The sequence below is a fragment of the Chelmon rostratus genome, chromosome 16 (assembly GCF_017976325.1).
Source record: "Chelmon rostratus isolate fCheRos1 chromosome 16, fCheRos1.pri, whole genome shotgun sequence".
Lineage (NCBI taxonomy): Eukaryota > Metazoa > Chordata > Actinopteri > Chaetodontiformes > Chaetodontidae > Chelmon > Chelmon rostratus.
This window is the reverse complement of record NC_055673.1, coordinates 13,229,930-13,250,647: the sequence shown is the minus strand read 5'-3', so window position 1 is coordinate 13,250,647 and position 20,718 is coordinate 13,229,930. Positions and strand designations below refer to the sequence as shown.

Sequence of the window (20,718 nt, the reverse complement as noted above, 5' to 3'; positions counted from 1 at the left end):
GCCTGGTGTTCCTTCGCGCTTCCCTGCCAAGGTGGGCACCAAGCTGAGCTGGCAGTGAGCGGGCACAGACTGGGGAGGTCTGGCTGGCGTGTGCATGCGTGGCACGGTCCAAATCCTAATTGCTGAAAATAGACAGTTGGCGGCGCCAGGCTGGCGCACAGTGGCACCGGTCCACTGGGGGAGAGGAGAGAGATGTGCGTGGCAGCTGTGAGTGGAGGGGCGAGAGAGGACGCCATCAACTGTTGGGATTAAAGGACTGTGAAACGTGACTGATGTACGTCTGCATGCGCATCCATACACAAGCACATATGTTCTTCCTCTGGCTCGAAGACGTCGTATCTCTATCGTAGATTGAATTTCATTCTTGCATCACTTAAACTATAATTGTCTTAATCTGAGTCAGCTGCCAGGACGAGGGTGAAAGATGCAGTGAGATTCAACAGAATCAGGCCAACTTTCCTATTTTAGTTTTGTTTAGTGCAGCATTTATACGAGGTACACTCTCTTGAGCCCCGAGTGCCTTTACCTGCCGCTACCCTGCACTTAAAAGATTGCACAGGTAGCACGCTTTCTTCCGAACTTCAAAACGCCATCAACCTGAGCTTTTAAAGAGAAGCATCCCCTTGTAATTTGCAGACTGGCACTTTAGAAGGGAGAGAGAGAGGAGTCATCTGCACTGAAGTCAGCTAAATTAATATTTGATGTAGGTACTTGAGTCCCTGCAGGCTGGCAGACTTTGAAATTGTCGTACAAGATGCTGAGGGAGAGCTGGGAGAAGGAGAGTGGGAGGAAGGGGAGCACATTTTATGTTTGCAGAAGATAGGACACGTAACTGTAGACGGAGAAAGTTAACATCTCTAAGAGGTATAGGCATTGTGGAAGTTTATCTGAGGAATGTATGAAAGACAAGAGAGAAATGACACTAATAAACCAAGTTTCAGCGTTACGTTCCGCATGCAACGTCCTCCTTTTGATTTCACGTCTCATTTCATGTGAACACCAAGCCAGAATTAAACTTGCTATAGGGCTCCTTTCTCTCTTGTTCAGCTCGCATAAGTCCTGCAAGACAAAGCGATCTTCACATTGTCAGCGCTGGATATAAGTACCAGCATGAGAGCAGAGAGGAGAGGGAGGAAGGGATTAACATGTAAGGGTGGAGGGAAGAGAGATGAGAGTGGAGAGGAACGGATGAAGGAAAGAGCATATTAAGGTGGTATATGCTCACACATGCTCAGGGAGAAAGATACAAAGCAAATGAGAGTTTTTATAGGATTGTTGTGGAGAAACAGTATGTCCTTGACTCCTTCATGAGTCCTCAGAGGCAAAGACAGCCGAGTTAGCTGGTAGCAGGCAGACAACTCTTCTACAGTCAGCAGCAGATTAAAGCTGGTGTAACCCTAAAGGCTAGTGGGCTAAATTAAATCCAGTGAGGCTCATGAACTGCTTCATATACGGCTGTGTGCGGGTGTACTGCTCCTGAATAGCTAATGGTTTCTGTTTCTGTGTCTAGTATGTGCGCCAGTGCATGCATATATGCGCCCGTGTCCTCAATTCCTTAACAATGATGAGTCAACACGGACGAGCATAAATCAGCTGACCACAAGCAGCGAAGACGACCAGATACTTTATCTAGGTTGATGCTATCCCCCTGAACATCTGTCCTGCAGTATCTTTTCATCTCAGATCCCTTTTCTTTCCACTCCTACATTCATTTTTTCTGTTTCTGTAACCCAGCTTTGATGACATGTGGGTGACAGCTGCCAAGACCAGTTGCGATCAGGCTTTCATATGCCAGAATACATCCGTGTCAGCAGAGAGAAATCCACCTGGTTGAGCTCAATTTGATTTGACTTATTTGCAAGTGGAGTTCCTGCAGGGGAGCTGGTGACAGTAATGTTATGACGATAAAACAAAGCCACAACCTGAGCTTGTCATTTTTTTTAACTTCATGTGTTTGTATATGTAGACAGAGACGGAGGTGAGGGAAAGTGCACAGAGCAGGACAGAGGAGTGACGGGAGCAGGTTTCAACCAGATTAAACCTTCTTTGACTGAGGAGCAGTATATTATACAGGCTAAACGCTACCACTGCTACTCCTTTCTCTCCCTCCCTCCTCTCCTTTCTCTCTCTCAGCGAGGGTGAAACATGATAACGGGCCGGATGATCTGAGCTGGCTGCTGGGGTTTTCACTGGCCTCTCTCCTCCACTGTATTACAGAGAAGGAATGCCATTAATACTTTTATTTAGGACATTAGGACAAAGGTCCATAGATGCTTTGTGTGCAACACATTGTTCAACACATAATGGTACAAATCAGACATCCTTAGTCACCTTAAACATCTCAGATATCCTCTGCTGCAGCCTTCCACATGCACCATGCATGCCACAAATTGTCTGACTCGTGTTGTGTCTGAGCAAAAGAGGCACTGCTTTATGATTTCAACTCCACCCTCCACACTGTAGAGCCCGCGGTTACAGCAGTCTGCTCTTTTGTCATTCTTTCATTTCTTTTCTCAAAGCTTTCTCTAGAATTTATCTTGACAAGTGTGTATTACCGTGTGTTTACCCTGCTTACTCCTTTTATGCATCCTTGCATTTCTTACCACGTGTACACCTGTGTGTGTGCAGGGGCAAGAGGAGGGGAAGATGGCGAGTTTGCACATTTCAAGACACAGAGACGCGTGCGCTGCATTTCTCTATGTGTACGAGTAAGAGAGGTGTCATGTTGCTATATGTCTCGGCCTTGAAGGCTGACAGAGCCAGGAAAAAAAAAAGGTGCGAAGCATCATGGCAGCAGCTCCGCAGCAGTCCGGAGCTTCAAAGATCTCCTGTGATAACATATCTCCTGTGGGGGCTTTTCACAACGCAAAGGGAATAAGGCGATGAGTGGGGGTGCAGCGAGGAGGGATAAAGCGCAAACACACAGAGGGAGACAAGACAGGAAACTGAAGAACTGCCCTTGTGAACACAGTTGAGGTCTTTCTGGTTACGATCTGTGGATGTATGTGTGTTTATGTGTGCGTGTGTGTGTGTGTGTGTCTCACCCTGCCTCCTGCGACTGCTGATTTTCCTGAAGCAGGTTCCCTCACACAACCTGTTGAGCCTCTGCTGTTTGATCAACTCCATGATCTCAGGCTGAATCTTCTCTCTCAGCTCCCTGCAGACAAATGAACACACACACACACACACAAATATATAATCAGTTTGAGATAATTATCTGAATACTGTAAGCCACACCATGATGCTCCACAACCTGGAAGTGAATTCTTTTACATTTCCCAGTTTTTCTGGCAGTGTGCAATATTCATCTGACTAATGAGATCGGCTGAATTACGGCTGTCAGGAGGGAGCGGAGAATGCCAAACACACAGATACGCTTCCACACGTGCATTCACTCACAAACATGTCATGCAGCTTCCCAATAGGCTGATGAGCGGGAACCTGAGCTGCTCCAGCTCTTGCTTGGATGGCTGTCACTTATTCATGCATCGACATGTATGTGTGTCTGTGTTGCATATGAATGTGAAGTCAACATGAATTATGTATATCATCTTCCCGAGCAGCGTGGCTGCTCCCCATCTTTTATTTCTCATCATTGTACTCGATTCTATTCTCTTCCATTTTACCTTTTTGTTCTTTTTCCAGTCTCAAAATGCAAAATCTCAAACTTCTGACAGGATTTCAGGTTTTCTAGACACGTAAAACTGTGTATTTCTAGCATGTTCTTGTATTTTCCCCTTGCTGACATCCTTGATCACATTTTTGTCCTTCTCTCTCATCCTCCTTCAGGCTCATCCACTCTTGTCTCTCTTCATCTGTCTCGCCCTCGCCGTCTGTGTCTTTGCCTCATCAGTGACTCATTACATTGATCTGTGGTCGGACATTCCCTCCGACATCTTTAAAGAAACAGCTAGTGGGAAGGGCGTGGCTCGCTCTACGAAGGATGGATGATGATGATAGCTTGGCTTTACCGCCTCATGTGCTATACTTCTGACTGCACCAGACTGTTTTTGTCTGAGAGTTTCTCAGAAAGTCGCTCCAGTTTCAATTTAAACTGATTCTTTCCGGCAAATGCAGAAAATCACAGACAATTGAATTAAAGGGCTGGGGTGTTGTACTGGTGCACCTCTATAAAAGAACCACTCTGCTTGGTATCAGGTGTTGATACCAAGCAGATGATGATGATGATCAAAGACGTGAAGCACAAAAGCAGTCAGTAAAATATTTCCAAGCACAGGTGGAGAAGGGAATCAGTGATGAATTGAGTTAAACTACTCGTGCACCTAATTTTCTGGGAACTGCATTAAAAATGAAGTTGTGTATCAACTTTTCCTCATATCCTCAGCAGTTCCGTTTTGACCAGCTGCATGAATTCTTTATGCAATGCCGATTCTATTTTTTTGGTGTAAGCAACTTTCAGTAAATAGAAAACTTTCCGCACGTTGCAAAAACTGCATCTGAGCAGCAAACTGACCCTATACAGAAGCCATGATAGTTCCTTTCTTCACCTTCTTTCGATGTCTAAAGTCATTCTCTGCAGTGATTGATGGCAGGGAACTCGCAGCGTTTGCAGCAGGTAATGCGGCGTTCCTTTAAATCAGCCGTCTGACATGCTCTGCTCATTATGTTTACAAGTCATGACTGTGCTGTATTGATTAGAGGAAAATTCCACCCCCGGGCAGTCTCACGCTGCTGAAGAGAGACTTGTCAGCCTGTGATGTTCGGTGCTTTCCAGCAGTCGTTCTGATAACATCTTAAAATGTGCGTTTTCATTTCAGAAGCTAATTCAATTACTTATCGCCTACTTCCCCCAGAATGCTTTCTGACATCAGGCTGAGATTTGATGCATTCTGCTGTTATTTTCTTATTACTACAGGGAACAGTAGCTGAAAACTGTGTTGGTTACCCCGCAGGGTTACTGGTACCAGTGAATGTGGCCTGTGATATGGAGACATCCTGTTTGTACAATTGGCTACGTTTTGTCACTATTGAACTTTACTACAATGTGCTGTATTCCAAGATTTATGGCATTTATTCTGCAAAGGCCAGATCACGCAATGTTAACGAAAGTGATAAATAATTCATGTAGAGTGATTTGGATCTGCTCCAAAAATTTAATGGCTTCTTCTGTGGCCCATGCTACAGCCTTCCATGAAGTTTCATGAAAATCAGACCAGCAGTTGTTCCTTAATCCTGCTGAGAGACAAACGGACCGACAAACGGGACCAAAAACATCACCTTGCCAGAGGTGATAAGACAACTCCATCTTAAAAAAAGTGGATCTTGAATTAAAAGCTACATTACACCTTAAGGTTTATTGTATTTTTCCGCAGCTTCCTTTGCTTTTGTTCGGCTTTCTCCCCAAGGATTAATTGGGTGCCAAAGTTAGGTCTCTACCCTTCCAATATCGATTCAATAAGCCCTTGGCTCAGCATTGATTACTGTTCAGAGGGACAAGCTCTCTCGGCGAAACGATTTTTCAATAGTGCTGGCGACTCCATTAAATACAGGCAGGACAAAACAATGTTCTCCATTACAAGGCCTGCATCCATGATCAGTCAATGAATGATCTATTACAGACTAGCTGCAGGGTCGTTAATGGAGCATTCACTGGGAATGCCATTTGCAGACTATTTGAATTTGATGCATATTTTTAACCATGAGGACAGCACCGGTGCAATTATAAGCATATTAATGACCAGGGCTCTTTTTCATAGATGCAGATTATGCCCTCATTTGTGGCCTGATCAGAGAGGATCAGAGAGGGAAACTGCAATTAGCTACAAGAGTATTGATGAGCAATTCCTCCAACTCTGCAGGCTTTACTTTTCCTTACACCCGCCTCTAAACCAAGCATTTTGCAGGAACAAAATTTGAGTAGATATAATTCACATTAAGTTCAACATTTTGTTGCCATCTAAAGTTTTTTTTTTCTTGAACTTCAACAACCAATATCAACCTTTGACAAATGTGTGCAAATTTTTGGGTTTTGCACTGCGACAACATCACACTGCTCAGTGATTGGTTGACTCACAGGATGGGGCGGGACTGGAAATCTTCCTGATTCATCCTTTCGGACTGGCGTATCTTCAGGATCTCTGTGTAGCTCAGGTTCTGCAGGCGACTCTTGAACTGGTCCAGGGAATTAGGCTTGAGAGTAAGCGCTCGCATGATCTGCTCCCTCACCACCTGCATTACCTGCAGAGGAGGGGAGGAAGAGGAGGGCGGCGTGAGTGTGTGCTGGTCATAGACATAGTCAGGAAGTCAAAGCTAACCCCCTTCCTATTTTTGGATCAGGGGAGCATATAAACTTCTGTTCAGTTCCCAACAGGATTAATGAACGTTTTTTTTTTTCCAGAACTGGAGCCTCTAATCCAGTCTGGTGCACTGAGCCTTAGGAGGAAAAGAGCAAAGCAGAATAATTCAGCAGTGGCTAGTCAGCTGTTAGCTCCAGTATCATGCATCAGTGAAATGCATGACAGAACTTGCCTATAATACCCTAGCTAGCTAATACCATTAGTCTGGCTGTGGCTGTAGAAGCATGACATGAGTGGTGTTCCAAGTCATCAATCCCACTCGAGGGGTCTTTGTGATCAGCGGAGGTAACAATGCAATAGGGGAGCACTGTACAACAACACATAAAACACATCATGCACGTCTAGATCAATTAGCCTAGTGTGTATGCATTGCTGTCAGGAGATAATTAAAGTCTCCACGCAGAAGCTGCAGAGCTGAGCACACACACAAACACACACACACACATTTAAAAGTGATGCTCTGAAAATAAAAAGGAGTCATCATCAACAGTGAGCGATGGCAAGCAATATCAACCCTCTCCACAAACACAAGCTTTAAACAGAGACTGCAAAAGGACATCGCCTTATGTTTATGCAGATGAAAAGAAATAAAAGTTGAAAACGATGAACTAACAACGCGATTAATGTATTTTACATTCTCTCATTAAATCTGGTGTGAAAAACCTGGTCTTAGTAAAACACCAGCAAGGCTGAAGCAAGGTCATTTTTTTTCTGCCACTTGAAGTATAAATTAGATCAGAATAGCTACTCCGATGAAGTAGAAATAGCCATTAATGTAATAAATGGTTATTAATATGTGAAATTGAATTAAACCTGACTTCAAGATACTTCACGAGAGGACTACACTGATTTTTAACCCAGTTAATAAAGCACTGATCTTTCCAAAGTATAAAATCTCCACATTCTTCCGCACATACACTTGAGCCTCTGGAAAATGAGTCCTCAGATGAAATCTTCAGTGACAGCGGCTTCCATTTAGCTTTGCACTCTGATTTGCATTCTGCATAATTAGAATTTGAACACTAATATAATTCGAGGATTGATTTTTTTTTTTTAGTTGAGAAGGGACTTGTTTGAGAGCGAGAATAATTCCAAATGTGCTGAAATTGTTCAAACGCAACATCACCTGCAACAGCGGCTTCCTCTCAAAACTGAGCATGGCTCGCGGCGCTCGGGTTGATGTGAGCCTGTAAATCCTGCTGAGACGCTCTGTGGGATGTTTGGCCCAAAAAAAATTAACTTTTCTCTGGCCGGGTCGAGCAAATGCTGTTCCAGTTACTGCAGGCGGTGTGATGGCAGACGTGACAAGCAGCTCTGATTATGGATCAGCCTTGTTAGCAGCCACCTCTGAGCCTGCAGATGCTGATTCACTGGATCAGATCACACTGAAGTGACAGAAAGAAATAGACTGTCTTCCCTTCTGTTCACTTTGATTTGACTCCATTTCTCTTTTCTCTGCTCGCCTTGTTGATCAAATGCTTGAGGACACACGAGTATTTCTAGCCTGTGCAAACACACTTCTTCACGATACGCCAACTCAATTATAATGAGAGACAATAAGAGTTTGGAGCGGTTGTGTGTATGTGTGCGCATACACACGCAAAGAAACAAAGATGTTTTTGGACTTCCCTTGTGATTGGTGTGTTCTCCTGTTCTGTAATATTCTGTTTCATCTGGGCTCCTCAACCTTAACAATCATGCCAAAACCCAGTGAGCCAAGATCCCAAACAAAGTCTTATGTAATATTGTTCTTGCTGTTTGTACTGCAAGGAGATTACTCATCAACTGGCTAACCTCTGAACCCTCACTAGTCAGACTTAGCCAGGGGTGAGAGCAGTAAAAATAGAAGATCTGAGTTGCCGAAAATGAAATGTGAACAGCATAAACCTCAGCACCAAAAAAAAAAAAAAAAAAATCTGAAAAACTCAAAGGCGATCGAGGATAATCCTCTTGAATCAGCATCGCATTTGCCGGGTAAAAATGCATAAAGAAGCAGTCTGGGCTCCAAGTACCCTTTTTGAGACACTGGGGCTGCACAGTGAGAGCGCCACAAAAAGGAATTAACCCATTTCTAATTCTTTATCTGATAAGCCCTGAAGGTAATACTCGGCTCCTACCACAACAAGATACTGGGAAAAAAATTACATAATTTAATCCAGGGATTATCTTTTGGAATGCAAATATGTTCAGAGGTGGTAATCACAGTGTATTTTCTAACAAATGGGCAACAAATTGACCTTGGAAAATTAAAAAAAATTTAGAAAAAAAAGGTTGACAATGCTTTAAAATGAGCTTTATCACATATTAGTGACCAGATAGGACAAAACCAGCAGAATCCTCAGATGAAGTATTTCAAGAGTCGCTTGCAGAGTCTAGATTGCGACCCTGTGAAACTCATGCAGTCTGATTTATCTGCAAAGCTCGGATGCACATCGGTGCACATGAGGTCTTCCCTAGCGTGATCCAAATCTAACTGGCATTAAAGCCGATGCAGAACATCAGTGACTCAGCAAGTACATTCTTCAAATGCCATTTGACAGAGGCAGACAAAATCTGAGATCAGGATCTTGGCTGTTTAAAAAGAGGCTCTGTTCTTGCTGGGATGAAGCCCCTGTGTGCAGAGTATTAACCTCATGATATTATTGTTAAAACAGTTTGGAAGCCATCATGTAAAACTGACACCATTTATAACAATTTATGCATTGCTTGAGACGGAAAGTTGCTGCCCTGTCCTGTGGTGCAGCGGGAAGTGCTGCTGTATGTGGAGGTCATTATGCTCTCAGCCATTATAACTGATTTTGTCATGAACGGGACCACGTACACTGCTGGGGCTGAGCCATTTTTCATTAGTGTAACAGTGTCCCATAATGTAAACACTAGCATAAAAGTGACCAACCACTAGAGGGCGAGGGTCAGCACTTCCTCCACACCGGTCAAGATTTGTTCAAGGTGACAAAAGTGCAGATACTATGAGTTTAGAAGAAGGGAAGGAGGATTGTGCTTGCTTTAATCATGTCTGTCTGTCCCGTCCCTTCCTCCCATCGGTTTGTCCATCCATGAAGACAGCTGTCCATTCCTCCCTCAGCTGAAACGAATATTCATGTTAACTCTGGCTGTCACTTCCATGAAAGGTGCTCTGTATTCATCCCTCGTCTGTGATTCACTGTAATATGCATGCCATATTTTCTGTGGTGGGGGGGCACAGGTGTCCAGCTAACAGCAGATTTACAACCCCCAGGCCAATCCTTTCAGCCTGAGCCCCTGGCCTCAGCCTCCTCCTCCTGTTTCAGCTGAAAAATGTGCAGATGGATGAAGCCACAGCTTGCAATCATGCTACGAGAGATTCATCACTCCTGTCCAGTACTTTTAATCACAACTTCGCATGAGTTGCCTATCATAAATTTTCACACACACGTAACCACGGCTATAATCCACATAATTAAGCCTCAAATTAATTTATTTTCCCATTAACATTACAAATGGTCTGTCAGTGTGTCTAGCAGGAACATTCTTCCCTTAAGAAGCTATTTGAAAGTAAAGGAAATTGTATGAAAGCATAACAAAGAGTGAGGTTTGACGACCTCAGTTTGAAGTTTATCATCGGCAGTACCCTAAAACCCTGAAAGTATCTCCTGAAATCATAAAAACTGCAGGAAACCTAGATGTTTTCGGAGCTTTTTAACGCAGATCTCATCACCTGCAGCTCACTTTCCAGCCTTATCCCGATCCCTGGAGACTGACTGCCATCCAGCCCTGGTGTCTGGGCAGAGCCGTCCCTGGGGAATGTTCATTAATATGCCTTGTTTGCAGTCATGTCTCCGGCAGGAAAACAATTCTGTCGGCCCATGTGGCTGCACTCATGCTAATTAACACTGCGAATATTCATCACATTTAATACGAACACATGGTCCTTTCACAACTGGGCGGAGGCGCATTATGAATATTTTATCTTCCTCTTTTTCATCCGCTGATTGCTCAGAGAGCACCTTGGTAGAGGTGAGATGATGTCGGCGCCCAAACAAACTTTGCAGGATGAGCTCACTCTGAGGATAAAATTAGGCTTGGTTTGCACTGGCGTCATTTCACCTGCAGTCGCGATGATCTAAGTGCAACGTTGTCCATCTTGTGCTCTTCTTATGTTTAGTCAGAGCTGCTGACCCAAGGTTTATCTCCTGCATCTTGTCTACCTTCATTTCTGCCTTTCTCTACACTCTCTCTCTTCCGGACAACAGGCCATCTTTGGAAATGGAAGTCAGACAGCAGAGCAAGTGTCAGCAAAAGTAATTAAACGCTGTCCCATGAGCCATTTAGTACACGTAATGAGCCACACTGGCTCGTCTGCCACACTCCTCATCTTCACTCCCCTTCTCTCTTCCCTTCAGTCTCACCTCAAACAGGGCAGTCGGGCAGTTCCTCGTTCCTGGAGTCGCCCCGCCATCCATCATCCACAACGCATCAGCCGTAACAAATTACCGTCCCCCCTCTCGCCGACCAATCGACACTCGCCAACGCTCCATTTGCCTAAGAGGATGCTAATGACATCATTTACCAGCTGTCAGTCAAACACTCACCCGCCACTCAGGCCAGGGTGGTGAAATCTGGAGACTGTGCTGGAGAGGCGCTTTGGTGGGCAAATAATAAGGTGGTAATCGCAGAATAATGACTTTGCTGATACTCCCTGAAAGCAATCAAAAAGTCAATCTCACATGGTGATAATGGGAGCGTCGATGCAGTGCGTGTCTGCATTTAAAGCCTCAAAGCAGACAAATCATGCATGCTCGCGCACATACAAAAGGAAGCATTCACACAGGTGTGACAGCACGCAAAAAGAACACATGCTCGCTTTGGTCAGAGTGCCTGTTTTTTCAATAAGCAGCAGAAAAAGAGAATACAGGGAATCCATGTCCCCGTTATTGAAATGGTAATTGCGTTCTCCCTCTCTGCCACCATGTCCCATGTTCAATTAATAATTATCTCCTTCAAAGTTGACCCTGATGTCATTCAAAATAAAACAATGCCACAGAGATGGACATGAAAGGATGCCTGTCTCTTATCAGGCAGTGCAGAGAGAGGAGTGCTGCTACGGCTTGTATTAAATTTAGAAGCTGATAAAAATGCATTGGATAAAGGTGCTAAAATGTATTTTGGAAGCTGACAGGACTGAAAAATGACAAAGCTGTGGTTGCCAATTTATGACTTTAATACCAAACTTAGGGCAAAGCTGCATGTGTCACTGTTAAATGAATATATATTCCAATACATTGAAGTCATTCTATACAGGAACTGTCAGTTATGGTCTATAAACAGTTCAGTGAAGTGACGCTTGAGAGGGATTACTTCTGTATGAGTCCATACTCTAGGAAAATCCTGCACAGTGCAGTAAGTAAACCAGGAGTATTGCTATCAGATTGCAGTCTTCACTGGATCAAATCAAATATTAATAGGTTTAAGACAAGACTTGTTTGTCCATTCAATATGTGGACAACCAGATACTGTTTATTTCTGGTTTCTGTTTCTGAAATGATAGTGACACTAATTCATGCCAACAATGGCAACTGTGCCGGTTTTTGCTCTCTGTTACCCTCGTGGTCTGTGTGAGAGGACGTTTGGGGCGTTAGACAGTGCACGAACGCACGCACGCACACTACAAAAAGCCTGTTCTGAAACAACACTCCACGCTGCTCTGCGTGTCAGCTGTTGTCGGCGTTGTAGATGTGACGGCTACAGAGAGGTTTATAATTTCAGATGAGATGAAAGTCAGGCGGTGATGTGGGACAAACTTTATCTCCATTTGGATGTTCATACTGCCACCAGCAAGGATGGGGACTGTCAAAATTAATACGGATCACATATCGGGCAGCATGAACAGCAGTAAAAGATTGTTGATGAAACTCTTGGCTGTCGTTCGCACGGCTTTAGAATCTTAGCTATGCATACATAATGACTATTAATAGTCGATTAGCCCATTTATCTGCAGTACTATGTTTCAGATATTTGCTGGTTCACGCTTCTCATACGTGAGGACTGGCTGTTTTTCTCCGTTTCACAAAACTGAGATCTGAATATTTTGGGTTTTGGACTCAAGGTTGAAAAAAAAGAACATCAGATGGGGAAAAATGCACTGGGCATTTTTCATAGTTTCTGGCATTTTGCAGACAAAATGACTAATCGATAATGGAAATAATTGTTAGTTGCAACCCTAATAGTGAGCTTCGACAGCATAATGCAAAATCTTTTTTTGTGAAATGCCAGACAAGAGGCAGTCAGGGCGCCATTTCAGAGAGGGTGAAGAACAAGAGGTGAAAGCTGCTCCACAGCCAGATTCCCGGATTATATTCAGTATGTTCATCTTTTCTTGTTAGACTCTCCTGACAACTCTGTCATGGCTCTATGTTAAGTGTGCTGAGAGCAACTAAGTGGAAAGGCACTACTTTCATCCATTAAAATTTCAATTATGTAGCTACACCCCCCGGCTTGAATGTAAGGAGTCACTGCATCTGGATATTTCAATAAAATAAAATGGAGCAGTAAGGGGTAAATGTAAAGTGCAGTGAAAATCAGCTCTTTTCTCTTTTAGTGAATGCCTTCGGGACCTATTTGACAGCATTACTGCACCACAGGGAACAGCATATACTGTATTGTAGGCAAGACAGAAATACACATTCTCAACATACACGCTCATGCAGCATATATGCTAATTTATTCCTTCTCTTGCATTATACAGTACGAACAACCACCAGCACACGCAAAACAAAACAATTTGACAAAAAATCCCGATATTCCCATGTACGCACACACCAAACACATCTGGAGACCTCCCTCCATCGATCTTATTCTTCCTTCCGCATGAGTGATGCAGGCTCGACGCCGGCTGTTGCTGCTAGCTGCTGTTGTTGCCATATTTAGAGTGCCAGCACTGCACGGCCAGACGAACTGTCAGAGGAGCTCTTTTTCAACAACCAGCTCAATGTGAGGTGCAGCGCGGCCCATATGGATGACTGGAGAGCAAAGTCGCCTGGGAAATCGCCGTTTACTGCGAGTCAAGAAATGCTGATGAAAGCCAAGGGCTGACCTTGGCTTGTGAACAGCGTTACATTAATGAGTGTTTTATTATGACAAGGATGTTGCAGGAAATATGAACACTCTGCATTAATTATCCCAGAGGGATGGGTAAATTGGTTGTGATTAAACATCTATTCAAGGACATCAGGACAGGTATTATTTCATTATGTGAGATAATTCTCATCGGGAATGATCTCTTCCGTAGAGTCTACCCTTAATGCCTCATTGGCTGATAGCTGGAAATACTATCAGAAAAATCTGTTTTAATGCCTTTTTGGAGCCGACTGAAGTTGTCTGGAAAGCTGAAGTCAGATAAGTCCACCATGAATAATGCAGAGAGCACCCATTTAGGCCACTTACAGGCTTTCACACCGAATGTTTGACGTTGCGCAGAGAGAGACCTATGGACACAGCTACACAAGCAGATCTTCCGCCTCTTCCGCGACGGGATTGACCGAAAGTGGCATCCACAGTTACGACGGCGACATTGTGCAGCAAACATTGACGGTGCAAAATTTTATTCTGTTCTTTCGCTGAATTCCTGGAGTTCTTCTCTTGGATCCTACGAGGACTTTAGCAAAAAAAGCATGGCAGAAAATATCAGAGAGAACAAAGAAACTAGCTTAAAAAACTATCATTGTGATTATTTACAGTCTGATCCTAGTTAGCTGCTCTGTATAATTATGTGCAGCTCCACCTCAACCCCTATCTGAGCATTAGGTCTGACACCGCCATTTGGCACACTGAGCCAAGACTCTACAGAGTAATTTAATTTACACCTCCTGCCTTTTTGTTGTTGTGCGAAAGAAAGTGGACCATACCCCAGAGAGGAAACTACCGAGTCCCAGATATCTGTGTTTGCCTCCCTTCGTCACACCGTCATCACCCTCACAGAGGCAGATGAAGTGCTTCAAGTTAAATCCAGATTCAAGCAGTGACACATCAAAGCTGGATTATTATGTGATACTAATGATAAGGTCCACAGCAGCCATATCCCAGCATGTGTCCACGATAGGACACACCCACCCACCAGAGGCTTTCTGTAGACTCCGTCATCGTAGACATCGTCAAATCTACTGTGCAGATTGCCGTGCACACACACACACACAAATGTGTATCACAGAAATGCACACCCACTTATCAATAAACAAACAGACATGAATAAATGAATGGATATATAAATAACTAAATCAAAAGACAAGAAAACTTGGGTCGACTTTTCCCCTGCTGATTTCCAGTGAGCAGCTCTGAAGATGAGACGACTATATCGTTATCTTGATAGACAACAAAGCGAAATGTTAGCATCTCTGCTCTTGCAACTCCGATGATGTGATGCTAATGGCTGATGATCGCTCTGGTCTGACTGGTGAGCTTAGTTTTGCTGTTCTCAGTGCGAGTGGGCCAATGCTGCCAGAGATCAGAGACCCCCACCGCCTCCCTTTAGGCACACACACACACAAACAACACACTTGTAAAAAACTAATGCACAGAAAAAGAAGAAGAAACAAGTCCCTGCATAGACACAAAGCTCAGCATTCACACTCTGCTCTTGCTACACATTCATATAAAAACCATGACAAAAAAAAATACAAGCAAAAACAAATTCAAAGCCACACACGCCCCTACAAGTACACCAATTTGTTTTGATGCATGTACAAATGCATTCACGCACTGTCCGAGCGCGAACACACACGTGCAAAAACAATAAAGCAAACCTTGTTAAGGGAGTGGGAGGTGAGGCAGCCAGGCAGAAAGATATAAATAGCCTGTCTGAATTCAACAATAGAGGTGGAGGGGGGTCGAGAGACAAGGAGGAGGAGGAAAAGAGGGAGGGAGAGCACAGGAGGGAGGTGAAGGCAAAAAAAAGAGCTATAAGGGACTGAGAGGAGGAAAGAGGTAAAGAAAGACCCAGACAGTTGGAGAGGTAAATAAAACCAGTATGGAATAAGAAAACAGCAGGTCTCATTGCAGGAGAGGAGAGGAGAGGAGAGGAGAGGAGAGGAGAGGAGAGGAGAGGGGGAGGGGCTGGTTTACTGTGTCCTGATAGCCATATATGCACCGTTTCATGCAAAGCACGACAGCAGCAGTCACAGTTGTTGGCATATGGCAGCGTGTGCTGCGCTTTTACCAACTGTCCCAAGCTGCTTCCTGGAATCCAACTGCAGCACACACCCCAAAACCTTTGGCACCTGCACTCACGTTATGACGGTCACGTCACTTCTGACCGGACACACCGCCACCCATTTCATTAATCTTTCATGTGCACATGTTCGAACCTTCTGGAGAAGTGGAGGAGCTGTCCCGTTGCTAAAGAGCAGAGCCAGAAATCATTTGCATCGATTTGCATTAAGTACCCTTAACTGATTTGTGGCCTTAAAACGGGAATAGCAGCTAAACGCCAAGTCAAAAATATTCTGGAACAGTAGCCGCACACAAAGCGACGTGTGGTGGTTTATGAGGGGGTCACTGTGCTGATGCTGGGGCTTTGAAAGATTGCCATGCAAATAATCCCACATGGGACCGGGTCAAGTCTTCAACATGGGTGAACAAAGCAGATTATCTGCTCTCCTCTGTATCACCCTTGGCCAGAAGAGAAATGTCAGACACCAATAAAAAGGCTTTGCTTTACATGTGTGCTTGGCATTTTGGCTCCATAGTGACTGTCTGTCTGTAAAAAGGGTGACCAAGTTCAAGGTCTATTGCTCAAGGGCACTACAGGACACTGACACACAGACAGTGGGTTTTCTTACTGATTGAACTTGGCTTTAGTCATTTAGGCAACAGCATCATTCAGAGGGCACTGTCAATTCAAGGAATAGTTCGACATTTGAGGAAATACATGTGTTCGATGAGGAGATCGATGATTGATTCTTGATTGATTGATTGATTAGTTTACTGGAAAAAGCTAGTTTGGCCCCGCCAAGAAATAGTGCAGGACCCCACAATCAAAATCAAAATCAATCGTTTTTTTGGAGCAATAAAACAATTTAGCAATGACATGTTAATTGGTGGTTTAGAGGTAGAGCTTTTTCCACCTTTGGACCAGCTGTTTCTCCCTGTTTCCAGCCTTTATGCTAGGATAAGCTACCTGTCTCCCACTTCAACAGATGTGAGAGCAGTAACAAACTGGCATCACAATTTCCAAATCCCATGATAACATTTTCAGGTTGCATTGCATTGAATTTACAATGATACAAAACAGAAAAGGCAAATCTATACATCTGAGGACCTTGTTTATTGATGAATGATGAGTGATTCATCACTTATCAAAGGCACAGTTTAATTCAGTGGGTCGCCTGGGAGCCAAGACACAGTTTCATCATGCCAAGCCAGGTTTAAAAGGACAGCGAGTGGATACAATTGTACTGTGTGTATTGTCCAAATCTAATGAAATCAGGCTCTGGCAGCATTTCACAGACTCCTGCTCTACAGTCTGGGGCTGACCTCACTCTAATCCTGTGTCAAACCCCTCCGGCTAAAACACTGGTTGAAGCTCATCCATGGCTGAGAGAGGCGGTGTGGAGTGGAGGAGATCAGTAGTAGGGGCATTGAATTCCTCTGGTGACAAACGGTGGGTGTTGGTGATGTGGAGTAATCCCATTCACAACAAAGCCCAACCCCCAACCTCCCACCACACACACACAAACACACACATGCACACACACACCCAGTGTGTGTGTTTGCGAATCAGGGTGAAATTGTAATCTAGCAGATTATATTAGTGTGTGTGTTAATGAAAAGGCTGTGATCGGGGTCCTTGTCTAGCCTGCTTACGCCTCGCCACGAGTCTACACGGCCCCATCTGTCCCTCCTCTTTCTCCTCCCTTGTGCCCCTGTCCCATCTTCTCCACCTCTCCGTGCCTTTTCTTATCCTCTCCATCCTACTCCCACCCCCCCTCCTCCTCATCCTCCTCCACAGCCAGGCAACAACACAAACAGTCCCTCTTCCTCCTTTACTACCACCTCCCCTCGCTCCATCCACCCATGCTAATTGAGGACCACTCTCTCTTTCTCTTTTTCATTTCCATTCTTAGTACTTACATGTCACCTCCATGTTTCCAAGTGTAGTGTGATACTCTCCACAGTGACGGGTGAATCCTCGTGCTTTTGCCAGAGAAGGAGTTTTAAGCGCCCGACAGGAGATGGGGTGGATGGAAGGATGGAGGGAGGAAGCAGATGGCTCCTTGGAGGAGCAGTCTAGCTGATTGTGGACTGTTAGCTTTAGCGTTAGCCACAATAAGGGAAGACTCATCTGTCAACACAGCTCGTGCACCTCCTCCTCTTGCCTTTTGCCTTTTTCCTGTCTGGGCTATTTGTTCCTACAGGTTTCCAGATTGCTTCTCTCTTTTAGCATCTTCCTTTTAAATAAATAAAAACAACAACAAACTCTCCCTGTTCCTTCTTCAACTCTGTCCACTCTACTATGATATTTCTGTATGCCTCTCTATCTGCCTGCCTCCCTCCCTCTGTGACTCTAAGAGCATCAGCCAGGCTGCACTGCCTCGCTTATGTTGATCTCCGGGCTTATGCCCTGATTGGACACACGCCACGATCAGAGACGCCAATGGTGGTGCAGCAAGTGGATCACATGATAGGCGTGTGTGTGCCTGTGCGTGTGTGTGTGTATGTATGTGTGTGGGGAGAGAGAGAGGTTTAGACGGAGGGGGAGGGAGGGAGGGATGAGAGAAGAGGAAAAGGAGAAGGAGGAGGGGTATTGTGAGTGGCTGCAAGCCGCTACATCAGTGAGGGATTTTTTTTTTTCCAAGCGCCTGAGCAGAGAGAGATGGAGGCTTTTTCTTCTCTGGTGGAGGAGGAGAGACTCTCAGTGCAGACGTTTGGACGAAAGCGACGACACAGTCTCTGATAGACGCAGACAAGCACTGATGAACATAAACACAAGCGTGTACACATGCAGTGGAGAAGTGGCTCCATCTTACCGAAACAGAGCCAGAGCAGTGCAGCGCAGCAGCGGTAATTGGACAGGGGTTGCTATGGAAACAGGGGAAACGGTTGCCTGACGGCCGTAGCTGTGCCCTGGGAGCATCAGACTTGCCTCCATTAAACACACACGCATCATGTACACACAGCACACATACACAGCACACACACACACACACACATACTATAAGCACATCCCTTACTAAACACTATATTCAGAAAGCAAACAAGACAGAAGGTATAGTGGCTCCACCATGGTGTGTGTGTGTGTGTGTGTGTGTGGGCGCTTAAGTACCACAGTGTTTTTAAGCCTCATTTAAGCCTCTGTGCCTTTGTCTTAAATGAGCATAAATTCCTGTAAGAGCCTGTGTGTGTGTGTGTGTGGGCGTGTGTGTGTGTGTGTGCGCGTGTGCGTGCTCGCAGGGCAGATGCTCAGTCAGCCATGAGGAGCCAGCGGCTGAGAGAGCCTTCAGCGTTTAAGAAATGCTCACACACTCACAGGCCACGGCGAGCCGAACGCTGATAAAAACCTGATCGAGGCGTTTTAGTATTCCACACATCAGAACGCTCAGTGCCGTCAGCGGCGGGGAGTGACTGCAGGAGCTGCGGGGAAATCTAACCGTACACCGGCAGCGTTTTGAAGTGGGCGCCCTCAGCATTATCCTCGACACAGCTTGTTATCCTCACACACTCTCAAGTGGATACATCCTTATATACTATATGTACATGAGGGATTGAATGACAGCAGGCATGCATTTACACACTGTAGCTACAGACTAGTCCTTTAACAACAGGATCATTACTCTAGAAAGCAGAGCTGGACTCAGCAGAGGGTGTTCTTATGAATACAGTATGGATTAGTTGATTTAATGGATAAATCTGCCAGATTGTTCAGTACTGCTCTCATTTATCACATAAATGTTGCATCGTAGAGGGATCTTTTGAGATGTTGTGCTCAGCAAACACCAAAGTGCATTTGTGATTATTATTGTGACCATCATACTGTTGAGTAATGATTACTTACGACTGATTCTTCATCAAGACGGCATAAAAAAATGACTATAAATTCCTCGTCCGGCTGAAACACCGATAACCAATTACATGACTGATTGCCTGAGACGGGCCAGCTCAACTAGAAAGTTCAATAGTCCAGTTTAAAAGAGCAATTGGTGGCACTAAAAGGACAATAACTGAGCTTCAAATCAGTGGAAGTGGGATGTACAGCATTACTATTATATATTACTGATCCTGGCCCCTTGCGACAGTTATACCTGCACCATCCATCATTATCTGGGGTGGAACACAGTTTTCAGTTTATACAAATCAGTATTATCTTCAACTTGATTCCTCCACAACTGCGTTCAGTTTCATCCCTTCATGTTTTATTGGATTTTTTCCATTCTACTTTTAGTTTGTTCTTTTATCTCATGCATTCAAAAGAGTTCTTTCCTTCTGTCCTTTCCCAAATGCTCTCTTTGTATCTGCCAAATTAAAAAACAAAACAACATTTTTTATAACAACATCTCTTTTGTCTTCCTGTAAAACGCTTCAATGCTTTTAATGTCTAATCTTGGGGGGTTTATACGTTTATTAGCCAATTAAATGTGATTTGATGTGAACAAGCTAAACTAGTTTGGATTTCCTTCGGCAAAAGCTTTGTTTACATTCCTGAGAGAGTGTGGTGTTGTGCTCTAATCTATTACTATTACAATCTATTATTCATCATTATCATTTCTCTCGGACACAGAGGGGAAGCTTCATGTAACTGCTGTGACTGTAAATGTTGATATTTGTGATTTTAATTTTCCTTTATCTCCTCATTTAATTACTCACTTTTTTGACCCTGTAAAGCATTTAAACTTAAAACTAATTTTCTCCATCTATCCAATCTCATTACTAATACCTTATGATTTTATCTGCTCACTTACACTGAGCTTTCCCAGTGAGCATTTTGGGGACATCTTCCTCCTCTCTATCTTGTCATTTTGTTTTATGAAATGCGCAGTCAATGACTGCCTCGGTTACAGATAAACAACTCAAGTTTTCTCGCTGACAGAATTGGGTAGAAAATGACAACTTTCAGACATCATCACAGGGGCTGATGTCTCGGGAGCGTTTCTGAGTTCATGGCGGAAACAAACTGAGACTCAGCATTAGAGGCTGGAAGCTCCACACGCACCATTTAGCTGATAGGGAGCCCTCGAGACAAAACAGTCTCACTATCGACAAGCTTCTGCTGAATTTCAAACTCCCAAGGTGCCGAGCGATGAAAGATGAGGTCGGGGAGGGTTGAGGGGAGAAGGAAGGGAAGCATCATCTATCCCAACTCAATCGAAACTGACTCTCGCCTTCAAGGGAAAGGTGTGAAGGATGGGATTGGGTAATAGGATCGCTTCCTAGG

At 44.3% G+C, this 20,718-nt stretch overlaps 1 protein-coding gene across 3 annotated transcripts in view; it reads right to left on the bottom strand.

Moving 5' to 3' along the window:
• elmo1 (engulfment and cell motility 1 (ced-12 homolog, C. elegans)) overlaps positions 1 to 20,718 on the bottom strand; it is a 103,795-nt gene that overhangs the window by 7,761 nt on the left and 75,316 nt on the right. For all 3 annotated transcript variants that reach the window (XM_041955436.1, XM_041955437.1, XM_041955435.1), the window contains 2 exons: positions 6,035 to 6,198; positions 3,045 to 3,157 (listed from right to left, as the gene is read on the bottom strand). In XM_041955436.1, coding sequence (XP_041811370.1) covers positions 3,045 to 3,157; positions 6,035 to 6,198 — 277 coding nt within the window. The remainder of the gene's footprint in view (positions 1 to 3,044; positions 3,158 to 6,034; positions 6,199 to 20,718) is intronic.